General features: G+C 39.7%; 1 protein-coding gene across 1 annotated transcript in view; it reads left to right on the top strand.

Annotated features, from left to right (window-relative positions):
* ush2a (Usher syndrome 2A (autosomal recessive, mild)) overlaps positions 1-16,707 on the top strand; it is a 292,843-nt gene that overhangs the window by 13,063 nt on the left and 263,073 nt on the right. Inside the window, exon 6 of the mRNA XM_036135732.1 lies at positions 13,610-13,745. Coding sequence (XP_035991625.1) covers positions 13,610-13,745 — 136 coding nt within the window. The remainder of the gene's footprint in view (positions 1-13,609; positions 13,746-16,707) is intronic.

The following is a 16,707-nucleotide window of genomic DNA, read 5'->3' as shown; positions in this document are numbered from 1 at the left end:
GCATTCCAGTCTGCCGTCTAAACTTAAACTTGTGTTTGCAACATTTATTATTCTTAAATAATGTGCCCTGCGTAGGTTTAGAAAGATACACAGATCTTTGAGAGCATGAACCAGTGCTTTTGTGATTCATTTAAAAATTGAGCTGCTGTATGAAAAGTCAGCAATTTGAAGCATCATTTCATCTCTCTGCAACATCATTTTGCCAGAGCAGAGAATCTATCTTGACACCTTAGTTTACAGTTTGCTGATGGGTGTTGATGTTGGAAAAATGTGTCAGCCCAACCTGTTGTTGGCTAAGTGTAGTGTTGCTGATGGCTCAGATTGTAGACAGTGCATGTACAGTATGCAGAATCCCTTCTAGGGATAAAGTTGTCATATGTGTCTAAGCACAGCACACTGCTCAATGTGCCAATTCAGACAAGACATGCAATGAGGCTTTTAGGCATTTTACTTGAAGTGCATTGTATTTGTGTAGCTATGGGGTGTTTTGATGCTTTGTGTGGTTGTGCCTTTCTGTAAATCAGTCTGCCTACTTGTGTAATAATATGGTGATGTGATCTGTTTTGACCATTCAGGAAAAGATCATAATTACCCTCGACACGCAAACACTATTCGCATACTCATGTTCTCACTCATGCATGCACACGCACTTATGTAGTCGCTCTGTCACATAAAAACACTGACACAAACTCACCACTCAGTGGTAATTTGTAGCAGTCTGTCAACCACAATGCAGATATTACTCTAGAAAAAGTGAAGTAGGAACCCCTCCTATCCACATATAGACACACACACAAACTTACACACATGCACACACCAGTCATCTGTCAGTTTGTACAGATCAAAACACAAAAAAAGACAGTCAAAAGGAATACCGATTTCCAAGTGCCAGGAGCATTACACACACACACACACACACACACACACACACACACACACACACGCACACACACACACATTCAAGGTGCCAGAAGCAAGGTGCTGTAGGGATGCTGGTGCTCCCTAGGTAGTTGTCTTATCTGATTATGGTAACGATGTAGAGAACAACGGAGGAAAACGCAGCCTGAGGGAGGAAGGACTGACAGAGAAGGAAAGATGGGGGAAGTGAGGGAGTACGCTCAGTGCAGTTAACTGCAGTCAGCTAACACAGGTCTAATCCTTCAGTACATTTTTCTCAAAAGCATTAGTTAGCAGTGAATGTTTGCAAAAACAATTTTTTAATCTATCCACTCTTGTACTGATGAACTCCATTCATATTATAAATATAAAAATGTGTAAGCTATTCGTTAAATTAACAAAGAAAGAAGTCTGGACCGTACATAGTTACATTTTTACTGTATGAAGTTTTTTTTTACTAGTAATCTATCCACAAACTTAAGAAAACACATAAGGGCCGAAGTGTTTGCCATGTTGAAGATTGGGTGGGTTACATGTATGTCAGACAGCCGGTAATCTAGTTGATTGTTGTTGCTACTGCTAGCTACAGCATAGAGGTACAAGGTTCAACCATTTGTTTTGTATTTTTCTTGATAACCTCTCTGTAAAAGCTCAAGATGGCTACATACAGGTGTCTCCCCACCCCGCTCTGATCCATGACAGCCACAGCTCCTCCCCCACAACGGAGCCTACTGTGCTGCTCCTCGTTTCATTTCGGGTTCGGTCTAATTCTTTCCTTTCAGCTTGCTTTTTTCTGTCTGTCTTTGTTTTCAGAGCAGTTTCTCCCTCATTTCTCCACACAGCTGCAGAACACCAGCAATCTTGAGCTTCAACAATGGTACACGCTGTGCAGGCTGAGACATTCCTCCTGGCACTGATTGGTTGTTTCTGACCGGGAGTGGTGTGTTCCTGCAAATGGCTGTAGCCAGAGTAGCTTTATTTTTTTCACTGATTATCTCTCTCATATTTTACTGTCAGGACATAGTGATGGGGTTTGTTGTTTTTTGTAATTTTTTGTGTGGCACCAGTGGACTTTTAATAAAATTAGGCTGACAGGAAGGTGTGCTGAGAGAGAGGGGGAAGACATGCAGCAAAGGTTCAAGGGCCGGAGTCGAACCGTGGACAGCTGCGTTGAGAACTAAGGCCTCTGTGGGTATGTTTATGTGAATCACGTACTACCCCTGTGCCACCCAATAGGGACAGTTTTAATAAATCTTAACTAAAGGCGTGGAAAAGGAAATTTAATCCCAGCATACATAATGCATAATGTTTACCCTAGAATGATTCAAGGATGTGTCATCAGTATCAAAAACTCTGTTACCAAATCCTATCTGAAATCTGATTGTGTCGGTAGTTAACATAATGGACACAAATGTAAAAAAAAAAATAAAAAATCAAATTACAGGGATTGAAAGGAAATGAGTTTTAGATTTAAACTTTACTCTGTAGTACCAGCTTTGTGCTCGGCAGAGATCTGGGGTGGGGGAGCGGGGGTTGTGTCTGTTAGCGCATTAACGTTAATGTAAGTGGCAGCGATAGGAACAACCAGTCACACCCGTCACATCACAACCCAAGATGTCAAGATGAATGTTTAACACTTGCATGCCTACGCACCCTTCCCTTCTCTTAATATTAAACACACAAATATGTAAATTATGCATTACATCCATAGGGGTTTATTACACACCAACCTGTTGGTTTTTCAAAGAGCTTGTTTTTTCTTTCTTTGTTTTTTAAGAAGTGGTTGGAACAAATGTTGAAAATAAATTTTCCTTTTGGTTAAGGCGGTTAATTGTATTATAGTGACTGAAAGGTAAAAGTCAGGGGAAGGTAATGGATGTGCTCATATTACACCTAATGTTTCTTCTTGCAGGTAATTATTTGTTCCCTACTATCTCAGTGTCATAGTCTGTCTTTTTGTGGTTCTCTGCTAGGCTTTATTGCAATCGCCTTTGATTCCTCTTATTTGCTTTTTCTCATTTATTTTCTTTTGCTTTGCTTTCTTGCTTGCTTTGAGCTTTTTACATGCTTGATAACTTGACCTGTCATGTGTTATTTCTTGCATCCCTTAGTGTACTTTTTACCTGTTAACTGTTATTTGTTTTTTTTTTCATATTGTTTTGTTGGCTTCAATCAAGAAATATTTTACTTTGTTTTGAGTTATTGAGTCCAATGGGAACTATTTCTGTTCTGGATTCTGTATATATTAGTGAAAGCCTCACCTTCCACTAATTTATATACACTTAAGTTCAGCTTTATAATTTTGCGAAATTTGCTCCACATGAAATTTGAAATTAGCAAATGAAAATGCTGAAAAATATACAAAGTAAAATTATATAATCTGAGATTAAATTAGAATAAGATCTTAAATTACTGTTTATATGTTTTATAATTCTGTAGTTTGTGACTATATTGGTTTTACTTTACTGCTCTTATATTAAAATTGCTAAATGTGAATTAAATGAAAAGGAAAATCAGAATGTTGCATCAAAGATTTTTCTTTCAATATGTTGTGCAGAAATGGTTCAAATTGACCTTGTTACTAGATGATTAATATTTTGTGAACAAAAGGGAATTTACTTTTTACTTTTACTATACTTGAACCTAAAATAGAAAACTTGAGGGAAATAAAACTTACTCAAAGTATCTTTGTGGAAACTATTATACCTTGTTGTAAACACTTGACTTCCATATGATTAATAATTCAGTATTAATACTTAAGCAATTGCGGAACCTGTAATTTCAAAAATGCTTTTTATATATCATACAGCCATGTGAAGCATGTAATGAATATCTTCTTCTGTTAAAATCTATTAAAAAAGACAACAAAAGAATAGAGAATGGATTCATCTGAAAGATAATATTTCCCAAAGACTTCTGTGTGAATAAAAGTTGCGATTAACTGATGTCTCAGTGCAAATTGGTCGTTTGCCTCCGGCAGAAGATTTAATTCATGTTCAGATTCAAACATATCTGGAAACAAGAAGCTTAAATACAAAGCTCAGGCATTCTGTCAAAATCTATTTCATACCTTTTTAAACTGACTGCTTTACAATGAAGATGTAAATAAAGGAGAGTGATGTTTATCTTATCCTGTGGTATTTCAACAAAAGAAAAAATTAACAACAGGTTGTAAAAACTGTTCTTAATTATTTTGCGTGATTTTAAATACGATAGCCTTTATTCTATGTTAATGTTATTTAAAAAGAAAATTATGATAAACTGCAATGTACTATTTCTTACACTGTGTTGCTATTTGTCATACAGAATCTCAGCCAAAATACAGATACATTTTTAAACACCAACTACACCCTTGCTTTTCTTAAATACGTTGTGTTTGCATGAGTGTATGTGTAGTTATGCGCACGTGTGTGTGTGTGAAGGTGAAGCAAGGTTGTTAGGTAGGGGTGTAGTGGACACCTCTATGGTATACCTCTGCCTGCTGACATCAGAGGCAAAAGGGCACAACACTGGCATCAATTACATGGTGAGAGATGTATAGACATGTCCGTGTGCATGTCCACTAAATATTTTTTTGCATGTATGAATTTATTCGACACCATCCTGATGTCTATCTGCACCTGATCCATCTTAGCTCAGAAAAAAGGGGCACTGATTAAAACATGTCAACATATTGTGCCACATTATTGATATTTAACCTGAAATTTATTATTTAACCTTCAATTTTGGGGTGGCAGAGGGCTTATTTTCTTATGTACTTTGCCGTGTGACTCACATGTCTACCCTTCTTTTATTGTTATATTTTTATGGGAACCCTTTGTGTTTTTAACTCTAGACTTATGATTATTGTTAAAAAGGTTGCTTTGACACCTTATATAGTCCCCATCCTTTTTCTGTTATGTTTTATTTTCTCTTGTTTTACAACAAAATAATTTTCTTCCATTCTGTTTGTCTTTTTCTTGTTACGTCATCTATCTCTCATTCTTTCCCTTTTTACAGCCCCTGTGCATCCACCTTCTTTGTCCTTCCCTCTTTCCCTCTCATTTTCCTCACACCCAGCTCTCCCTCTCTCCCTCTCCATCTCCCAGGGGACAATTTCCTTTTCTTAAATAAACTGTCATAGCTAGTGTTAAAATATGGGCCTTACATGGGGTAAGCGTGGCAAGGCAAAGGCATAGGGCCCTGGGCTGGTATAAAACATGGATAATATGCTGTGAGAGGTAATTGTATCTTTTAGCACTGAGATGAGTAGAACAAATGTGTCTCCTCTCTGTAGACTCTCTCTCTTTATCCTTTCCCACCTCACGTCCCCTTTCTATCTCTTCCTTCACACACTGCAGTTGTGTTAATATGATACAGAGAATATTGGCTGTACATCAGAGCTGCTAACAGTTCATTGTGGGTTAAGGCGAGCACTGGGGGGGTGAAGTATGACTAGACAGGCAGGGAGAGGCCTGAAGTCAGAATAACTAGCGGCAGGGCAATAGCAGGAGAGAAATAAATATAAAATGAAAAGTGACAATGTGTCCAACAACACAAAAGTGATAATCTGTTTACTCATTAAGACAATTTTAAGTTTCAAATCTCAGTCATTTTGATTCACTAAGGGGAAGAACAAAATCTCAAATTATCCACTAGCCATTTTTTCTTCAAAGAAATGCCATAACATTCTGGTCAGAGATGTCTTAAGATGAGGAGAATGGCTTTAATTACACCCACTGGAATATATGCATTTTAAAGAATGAATTCACACTTTAAAAAAAGCACACAAACTTTGGATGTGAACTTTAAGATTATTTAGCTAGAACGTTTACACTGAATCACAACTGTTATTGAACAGGAGCACGTAAAGTTTTGACAAAGCTAAATCCACATTTTTATTCACAGTTTAAGCCAGATTGTGAAAAAGGTCATCCCTCCCATATATGACAAAAAATGTTGTGGGAGATCACGACTGTCATGTTTCAGTTTGTCAGGGACTTAAATGCAGAGATTGACTGAAGTGAACATACACTGCCTGGCCAACAAAAGAACTCACCACCTGGATTTAACTAAGCAAAAAGGTACGAGCCTCCCATTGCATGCATTACTGCATGGTGATTTAGTTTCAGCAGGCAACAAGTTATTTAACCCCAACTTGTGCATTGAGTTGGTTCTCATTTCTTAAAACAACCATGTTGAACAACACATCCTGTAGTTGTGTAAAAGATGTCAGTCTGTTTCAGAAGGTGTCACATCATCAGCATGCATCAAGCAGAGAAAACATCTAAGGAGATTTCAGAAACTACCAAAATTAGATTAAGAACTGTCCAACGTATTGTTAAAAACTGGAAGGATAGTGGGGTCTCAAAAATCCTGAATGATCATGATCGGCGATCATTTAAACGTTTGGTGAAATCAAATTGTAGAAAAACAACAGTAGAACTCCGGCCTATGTTTAATAGTGAAAGAGCATTTCCACATGCACAATGCAAAGGGAACTCGAGGGATCGGGCCTTAACAGCTGTGTAGCCTCAAGAAAACCACTAATCAGTGAGGCTAACCGGATAAAAAAAGGCTTCAATTTGCTAGGGAGCATAAAGATTGGACTCTTGAGCAATGGAAGAAGGTCATATGGTCTGATGAGTCCCGATTTACCTTGTGATGGGTGCATCAGGGTAAGAAGAGAGGCAGGTGGAGTGATTCACCTATCAAGCTTAGTGCCTACTGTCTAAGCCTGTGGGGGCAGTGCTATGATCTGGGGTTGCTGCTGTTGGTCAGGTCCAGGTTCTCAACAATGGTATGTGCTCAAAGAATGAGGTCAGCTGACTACCTGAATATACTGAATGACCAGGTTATTCCATCCAAGATAACAATGCCAGGATTCATCAGGCTTGAATTGTGAAACAGTGGTTCAGGGAGCATTAGAAATCATTTTCACACATGGATTGGCCACCACAGAGTCCAGACCTTAACCCCATTGAGAATCTTTGGGATGTGCCGGAGAAGGTTTTGCTTGGCGGGCAAACTCACAAGATTTATTTTGTTTAAATAAATCTTGTGACATTGCAGAAGCTTATCGAAACAATTCCACAGTGAATGTGTGCTGTAATCAAAGCTAGAGGCAGGTCCAACGAGTGTGTGACCTGTTTTTTGGTGCTGACTTTTTTGCCAGGCAGTGTAGTTCATTAATAATAAGATAAGGAGAACGTACAAGTTAGTCTTGGTCTTGAGCTTATATATTGAGGGCCAAGTGGAGAATGGCTTGATGAGTGGCATCTTGCACTTCATCCTTTAGATAATTACAAGGGATGGGAGACCAACATTTGTTGAAGATGGAGGAGGAATTAAAAGCAGGGGAGAAGAAATAAATAGGAATAGTTTATGACAATAAACATGTTGCATCTGATTACAACAAAACTCATCATTTCATCATTTCATTTTCACGAAAAGGTAAATACGCAGAAAGGTGGGTAATGAGCTGAGGGATAACAGTATCTAGCAGGGAACATGAGAATGGCCAGACACCAGGGAAAAAAACTAACTAAACTAAGAGAGAGCATACAGGAAGTAAAGATCTAACAGAACTACTGAAATCATAAAGAACAGAAGTTAACTAAAACAGGATTCAAATCTATTAGATAGGAGAATGCACTATTAACGTAAATACTGAACAGAAACTAAACTAATGGCAGAAACAAGGATCTAAGGAGAATACTAAAAGTGTAAACCATAAATACTAGGGAGCTGTAAGAAGTAATCAAACCACTGGGGATCGTGACAGTTTTGGCTTCTTTTCTTTAACTCATAAACAGTAATCTATACTTTTCCTGATCAAATGAGGAAATATTTTTAAACCAAGTCATTATGTCTGCCATAGTTTCTATGAAGCGATACATAGAAATACTTATGGTTAGCTGGGTATTTTTTGATTAAATAATTAAATTTAATACAAAAATGGCATCAAGGCTAAAAGAGCTTATCTACTTGTTTTTTAATGTATTTTTATTGAAAATTATACTGTCAAAATCATTTTATGTTCATGTCCTTAATGTTGCAATCCATGCATTCTGACTCACTTAAACTCGGGTTGTGTGGGTGATTGATGCAAGACAGAATCCTGTGTCATAGTTTGAGATGACCAACTTCTCCATCAACTATGCTTTGAGATTATGTCCATTTAAACAACAAATGTTCATTATGGAAGTGGAAGTCCTCATGGCATCCAACTAGGGCTGCAACTAACGATTATTTTAATAATCAATTAATCGGTCAATTATTTTTACAATTAATTGATGAATCGGACAAGAAAACATTTCCTTCCTTTTTTCCTAAATACAACATTTGGACTGACGGAGCTAATAAGTGCACAAAAAGTTGCTACTTAGGTGTTCTGAGTAGCAACTTTGTTGTTTCATGGAAATTCAACAACCCTGCTAATGTCAGAGTATTTACTTTGAATAAAACTTGGTGCAAGTAAAAGCATGTCAAGATTGGATTATTTTATTTTTAGCCCATATAAAGGGTGCATTCAAAATACTTTATTTTATTTTAATCTGAACACATTTCTACCTGAGTAAGGAATGTTGCACATGTAAACAAGCTCCTTTCATTAACAGGCTAACAAGCTAACAGCCGCATTAGACGAGGTACCAAACTGACATTGAGTTGGCACCCAGAAGCACGACTCCAGACGTGCAAGACTCCATTCACAGGCCACGAGCCAAGCGCTGTTGGCGTTTCCACACTTCGAAATGGAAATATCAGATATTGTAATGACCTATCCTGCTGTTGAGATCCCATCGCCCTCATCAATGACTCCGTGTTGTCTCAGATCCTGTATCACTGTGGTGCTCTTGTGCGATATCAAATCTCACATGTTACTTATTTTTTGGTTTTGTTAAGCGCAACATGCTCCCTATCTTTTGAGGACATGGTTCGAGCTGTGTTTTCTGTGTCGTCATTTGTAGAATTTACTACAAAAAAAGCATTATATGAAAAAGCCGCCTCCACTCTGCCTCCGCTTGGCTTTGTTTATGTAAGTATGCAGCCAGTCAGCTGGCTAGCATTGACGATCGCCTCCAGGTGAGGTTAACAGCTGTGCAACATGGTGAGGGACGCATTATTAGTGTGAAAAAACAAGTGAATGATGAAATTTGTTGTCAGTGCTTTTAATTGTCGATTTGAAAATACATTTTTTAGCAATTTTATTGATTGGTTGTTGCAGTCCTACATCCAACCATAGAAAATTAACAAAAGATTCTGCCAAGGTTATGGACACAGGTCTTGTTTTGGTTATACAGGAACAATATACCAACAGAATAGACTCAGCCACTCCACATCCCTGCACCCCAAAAGAATTGACTCCCCTGACCAGCTCAAAAATTGCAAGGGTAAACCCAGTTTGATACTGATATTGCACCACTTCCACATCACCCTACAATAATCTTTCTGAAGAAGAGCAGCATGTTTACAATAGTGGCAGAACACAGTGTGGTCCTGTGTTGTTGTTGTTGTTTTTTTTTGTTTTTTTTAAATTGGAACCATCACTCTACAAGTGTTTCCTCAGAGTATTAGCTGCTGCAGCAACCCAAAAAAAGCAACCAGACCCTTTAAAACTTAGCCCAAATCTCATCCAGCAATGGACTCCTGCAATCAGAGAGCTTATCATAAAACTAATATATTTAAGCTTTACAATTAACTTTCAACCTCAAAGACAAACAATTCTAAGAAAAAAAAAACACAGCTTTGGATAATATATAAATAGAACAACAGTGCTTTGATGATTTTTTTATCTCCATTTTTTCTGTGTCCTACAGCTACCAATATAATTTTGGAGGAAAGACTGTTGTCAACAAGATGTACCAAGCCATGGCTTGGCAGGATAAGGAAAATTGAGAGGAGCTTTAGTCAAAATGCCAGTCTACTGATCACTAAAAGCTTTCCATTCACAGTTTTCTGGGGCTTTTAGAATGGCTTAGGTGCATTGCCAGGGGGTTAGTTTGCACACCAGAAAGTAACAGACTTAAACAAGGTCTGTGAAGAAAACATAAAAATACACATGAAGCCAAGGCGGTTGTATTTGTATTGCGTTGTTTATGTACACACCAACTCATAGTAATAGCTTTTTGATTGTCATATGCCATATGCAACAAAATTACAGGAATTACTCCTTTGTTGCAATAAAATTAACAAAAGAAAGAGAGAATGAATGAAAAATAGATCATTAATGAGGAATGATTAAAAACAGAAACAAATCAGTTATCCTTCAAAACACATTATTGCAGTAGTTTTTTTTTTTATATTGGACTTACAGTGCAAGCGTATGTGAATGTTTGTGTGTGGTGTATATAAATAAATAAATAAATATTAGATTGCACATGATCTCCAGGGAGGGCAGTCAATGTTCTGGAAGACCAGGAGTGTTTAAGAATCTAATGGCCCAAGGATAAAAACTGTTCTTTAGTGTGGTGGTGTGAACCTGCATCGACCTGTAGCGTTTGCCAAAAGGCATCAGTGCAAACAGGTGATGTGCTGGGTGGAAGGGGTCTTTGAATATGTCTTAAGGACCTCCTTTGGCATCTGGTGGTCTCCTCCAGGGATGTCAGAGGGCAGCCGACAATTTTCTGGGCCGTTTTTATAACCCTCTGCAGGACCTTCTTGTCAAAGCCTTTTAAAGAAAAATAAAGGAATGGAGGTAAAGCAAATAATACAACAAGAAAAACATTAGAACTTGAAAGGGTTAGGGTTTGCCCCTCTCTATGGGCCACACAAAGTTTGAAAGCAATACATTCATTTGGACCTTTAAAAATATCTAAAGTGTTTTTTTTTTAAACATATCATAATAAACTTATCAATCTGTAAGTTGGAAATTGTTCTTTGAAAGCTGCACGTTTGTGTGAATTTATGGGTTTGTATGTACACATAATCAGTTGGAACCAGCAGCTTAAACAAGTTTCTACTAAACTTAATGTAAGTAAAAGTTTAGGTATTACTCCATAATAAACTTTACCAGATTAATGGACAAGGTAAGCTGGCCGTTGCAGAACTAATACTTTGTAAAGTAAAGTAAGTACAATAGTCAGGGTATTATTGCAAATTGTTTTTGCAATGTAGACACATTGCATTGTTTTTAAATTTTCTGAATTACTGCGCAGCCGCAGGGGTTGGCAGAATCCAGAAGATGACTGTGAAATCAGCACTAACAAAGAAATGTATCGTTTTTTTTTTGTTATGTTTCCCAAAACCATAGTCAAATGTAGTAGTGGTATCATATGTCAGCAAGTGGACACACGTTTTCATCACTTTGCACACTATCCACAACTTTATACACAGGACACTCTAAAAACATACATGTTGGTGAACCTTACATTTATTATTCCTCTGGGCATGTTCAGGAGTTATGTTTTCATGCATCAGACAACACACTTTGTCATGAAAGTGAGCCTCATTTTGGTGGCCTTAGGAGGGAGAGCCAGGACACGCTGGAGGGACTATGTCTCCCGGCTGGCCTGGGAACGCCTTGGGAATCCCCTGAAGGAGATGGCCCAAGTGGCCGGGGAGAGGGACGTCTGGGCCTCCCTACTGAAGCTGCTACCCCATTTCTTATAATATATATTATAATGTATTTTATATAGAGATTGTAATATTTTTTAAATATATTCTAGCGACTAATTTTATTTGGGTTTCTGCCTATAAAACATGGCAGAGGTCCAACAACATTTAAGTCAGACTCTGGCTGAGATTGGTAGCATGTACATTTGAGTTATTTAAAATGATCATCAAGCCACACTGTCCCTCTTAAGCAAATAACAATAAACCATAAATTACTTGAAAAAAAGGAGCTTTAATAATTTCCACACCCTAAAAATATGGAAGGCTTTTGCTATACATACGTAAAGCTTTACTAGCCATTTCTCACTAAAGTTGACGGGTCTTTATTGCTGTTCCTCCCATCTGAAAACTTTGAAAATGTGATTTTAGGATGAGCTTAGGTCAGCTAATGCTTAAGTTTTCTGTTTTGAATGCCTGAGTTAGGTTTGGTAAATTAAGCTCTTTTAAGAGCCCTGACAAAAAAAGTCCTGACATTTTTTTTTATTTCTGATTGGTCTCTTTTGTACCTGATAAATACTTGATTTTCTGAACTTTCCCAGACGTGGTGGACACAGTTGAAATGAGACTTAATTGCCAGCAGCAAAATGGCTTTTTTTCTTTAAAAAAAACTTGGCAAATGAAACAGAGAATTAGAGAAAAGTAAAAAAAAGAAAACAAATACTGGACAGAAGAAAAGAGAGAGAAAATGGAAGGAAAATGGTTGTGAACACTAACAAAGGAGATTTTCAAAGGGTGCGTGGTGGCTAAGAAAGATGGAGTGCTTCAGGACTCATTTACATCAAGCCTGACAAGTCCCTCACATCTCCCCAAGAGTCACGTTGCTCTGGCTCAGAGATTCCTAAAGAGGGCTTCGTCTTCGAGCTCCTTCTCTGTGCTCTGACTTTTCTTTTTCTCCCTCCTGTCTTCCTTCTCTTCCATTTTTTTAATATTCACTCCCGCATGCTTTCTTGTGCTCTTATGCGCTTGCCAGTCTTCAATCAGCTATCATGAAAGTGTCTGTCAGGGCGTCTTAACTATCCTCTGAGAGGCAGACACTTGTCTGGGCCTGCCTTCATCCCCTAAAGGCGTTTTTTGACTTGGACTTATTTCCCTCCTCACACCTTTTCAACTCCCCTAAAGAGCTGACAACAAGTGAGAACGACAGGGCAAGATAAACATGAGGGAAAAAGACAAGAACGAAGATGAGAAGAGGAAGTAGTGCACTGAGAGTGGAGAGGATATAAAATGGAGATAAAAAACAGGAAGAAAACTGAATACGGCAAAAAGAGTGGAATAAACTAAAAAAACAGTAAAAAGGTGAGGGAAGCAAGTAACCTCCTGATGAGGAGAAAGGACAAAGCAAGGTGGACTACAGCAGAAGAAAGGAGAAGATGATGAGGGAGAAGAAGGGGATTCCAGTAAAACAGGGGGAGTTACATTTATCAGTGCTCCCACAGTGTGTTTCTCAAGTACAGGATTTGGAAATTGGAGTAAAGGAACTGATGGCTTGAGCACATTTAAGTTTTTTGGGGGTGCGGGGGGATTGGAGGTAGTAGGACGATGTGTGCATGGATGGTGGGTGTCCCTCTCATAGAAGTATCTTCCCTTTGTCCTCAGTTTGATGTGAAAGGAAGCTGCTGCTGCTTTGACAGTGTTCTCTACCATGCACATTTTTTTATATTCATAGAGCCAATCTAGAAGGGAAAGGAAAAGAGGAACGGGGTGGAGAGGAGAATTTTGGTCAAACAGGAAGCTAATTTGCAGCTCTTGCAGCAGAGCCTGCGGCTTTTTTGCTACCTGGAAAATGAGCTGGAAGATTAGCTGAATGTATAATTCACATGTTGCCACACACACAATCATAAATGTGTACACAAAGTGTGCAGAAACCTTTTGAAAAAGCACCTACACACAAACACTTGAGTTGAATTATAGAAGTAACTCATGTTCTTGGTTCATTTTTTCCCAGGTTATTTTCGACAGCTTAGTCATCTCAATGAAATATTTCCGTAATTTGAAAGGCACTCAATAATAGAGCACTTTATTGTTTTGTAGTTTGGTCATTATAATTTGTATTTCCTAATAAAGGCACATTTTTAACACATTTTAAAATCTTTGCCACTGTGTTTTATGTTATCTACAGATCTATGACCAAAGTGCAAGTCTTTTCCTGGATGGTCTTGAGGAGGATGGGACACCCTTTGACACAAAACATCTGATCAGCACACTTTCTGATATCAGCGAGTATGGCGCCATGTGGGTGGGACTTAGCTCCAATGGTAAGAATGTGTTTTTTTTTTATGAATGTAATGATTAATGGTATTCCCACTGGAAATGGTTAATTTTTAGGTTAAATGGCTCAACTTTTTGTAAAATAGTCGCAGAAAATTTGAAAATATTTTTAGTCACATATACATGGAGTGCCAACATGTCTTCAGTGTTCCAAAAAGTGTAACACATTTGTGCACACATCTCTTATCGAGATAGAGATTCAACAACTTCCATTGTCATGCATTTGTTTATGAGGGATGATAAGGAGAATGACTCACCTGTTGCGGTGCAGGTGGTTTTGCTCGAGGGATACAGGTTGCGCTGATTCCTCTTCCCGGCACTGGCTCGAGACGCTGCCACGAACAGCCACCGAGGAGGCCGGCTCCCATCTTCATGTTCCAGTCCCCATCTCTTCCACCTGTCACCGCTCCACAGCCCGCTCCTGCTCGAGAGGAGCTTCCTGGCCAAATCTTTTTCAGTATCTGTCTCGTGAAGCAGAGAAGTAGCTGCATTGCTCAGCAGACTTGCTGGAGGACCACTCCTCTCAACCACTGAACTTGGCTGCTGTGGATACTAGCTCGTCATCCCCTTGTCACAGGAGACGCCTAAGTCAGCTTGCCGGTTCCTATCCTGTTCCTTTGGCTGTGCACCTAATTCATTTGGCTCAGCCTGAGCCTGTCCCCACATAGGTTCCACCTGTTTCTGCCTCTTCTTGCTTGGGTCAACGCTGTCAGGAAGAGGCTCTCCAGTCCCTGCCTGCTCCCACGGTCTAAGCTGCTACTTCCTTGTCTTCTCCCAGTCCCGCAGGATTCGCCTCTTTTCCTGCTGCCGTTGATCCAACCTGGACTCCTTCCGCACGTCTCTCTGCTGCCACCCCTGATGAGATTTTTTTAGGACTTAAGCTCACGTCATCAGGAGGCTCAAAGAATGCACTTCTCAGAATTCACCACAATATTTGGAGGAGAAGATTAGGGACCTGGAGGAAAATTATAGAGCAGCATTAAGAGCTTTTTATTGCAGCCCATCATGTCCTGTTTCCCAGCATTCTGTCGCTGATTTCAAAGTTTCTGGTAATGCCACAGGGGGTCTAGAAGAGGTCTTGCTCCCGTTCTCACCACAGGGGCTCCAGAGGACACCTCAGATCCTGCTCTCGTCTTGGAGGGTCCGGAGGATACCTCAATTCCTGTTCTCATCTCTGAGGGCCTGGAGGACACCTAAGCTTCTGCTCACATTACTGTGTATCTGGAGGACGCCTCAGCTTCTGTCCACGTTTTTGTTTTCTGTGGAGAGATAGTCCGGTTGGACCTGCAGCAGTCCACCTTCCCTGGGTTTGGTGAGTGGGGTGTCTAGCTTGATCCACTTCCTACCCAAGCTCCTGAGTACTTTGACAACGGAACCCAAGTTGAATTACCTTCTGTTGCTGAGGACTGTCTTGAACCCATCCAATGACCTCAACACCAAGGGCCTTATCATGACTCCAAGCACACTGGCCCCTGCTGTGATTGTAAGTACCGTAAGTTGCTATGCGGGTTCCCATTTCCTGAGTTGCTGTGTGGTTTTCCGTCACCAGAGCTGCTGTATGGATTCCCATCTGCCAAGCTTCAGGTTACACCAGACGCTAAGCCTCAGGTTACGCCAGATGCCAATCTATGTCCAAAGACCAAGCCCGCCAAGCTTAAATCAGTCAGGCTCAAGCCAGCGGTCAGGGTTGGGGACAACCTCTGGGTCGTCCGAACTCTTTCCCTCCTTCAAAGGCCCCCTCCATCTGCCTGGTTTGCATAGATTTTGGTTATGTTTTTCGGGAGCGAGGTAATCCACCATTGAGGGGGGAGTGTGGGTTCTGTCATCTACTACTTTTTTGGCTGGCTGTTTGCCACTCTGTCTACTCACTCTGCTAATTAGAGTGAGTAGATTCACCTGTCATTCTCCTGATTACTTTCACTAGTTTCACCCGATAGCCTCTTTATATACCTGCCTGCCTCTCACAGCCAGTAGCTGCCAGATTATCGAAAGCCATTTAGTAAGTTGCTGTCCACTGTTCTTGTCTGCACCCTTTGAACTTGACCCTATTTTCTCATTTGGGGATTCTCCTGTCTCACCTTACCCTTGCTCAGACACGTCATCGGTGCTATGACAGCTGGACATAACTTTGAACTATTTTGATCCCAGCCCTTTGTTCTTGTCTGCTTTCCCATGCCTGCCTACCCTTGTATGACCCTTGCTCATCTCAAGGACCTATCTGCCTCCAGCCTAATCAACCTGTCATCTCCCGCTGTGAGCAGCCTGCCGTCATCAGTACTCCCTGTCTCCTCCTCACCCTGGACTCTTACCTGCCACCACCACTTTTTTTATTTATTTGTTTTATTTTTCAGTAAGTTTTTTAAATGCAACTCTGTGTCTAGCTCTAGTTGAATTATCAGATTTTCGGTTCTGGTGGATTACAGCAATGTCTCAATGATATTAAAGACCACCCAGTCTCTGTATAACCTAAGCAAAAGCTGTTTCCACATACTCAGCTCAATGTTGAGCTTATTTGGTAGGAGTAGGTCTCCTACCAAATAACAGGGCTGCACCTTGTCTTTAGGCATATCGGTGATGTTCACAGGGAGGATCTCAATGTCTTCTCATGGAGAGGAGGGTGTCGGATTTGGAAACTTAAGCTTTTCAGCTTTACTTTTTGTGGATAATTTGGTTTAAGTGTCCTCAAACGTGCACTGAAGAGGTTCACAGCCAGATGTAAAGCAGCTAGGAAGAGACTCCACTTCTCTAAATCCAACTATATGATTCTCAACCAGAAAATTATTGATTGTTTCCTTTGGGCTTTAAATTAGTCTGTCTCAAATTGAGGAGTTTAAGTATCTTGGTGTTATGTTCACAGGTTATGTTAGGTTAGAATGGAGAGGGAGGTGGATAGAAAGATTGGGGCTTTGCTGTGCTATAATGTGGGCCTCATTCAGGTCTGTGGGGAAG

The sequence above is a fragment of the Fundulus heteroclitus genome, chromosome 4 (genome assembly GCF_011125445.2).
Source record: "Fundulus heteroclitus isolate FHET01 chromosome 4, MU-UCD_Fhet_4.1, whole genome shotgun sequence".
Taxonomy (NCBI): domain Eukaryota; kingdom Metazoa; phylum Chordata; class Actinopteri; order Cyprinodontiformes; family Fundulidae; genus Fundulus; species Fundulus heteroclitus.
Note: the sequence above shows the minus strand (reverse complement) of the source record. Positions and strands in the feature narration are given on the sequence as shown.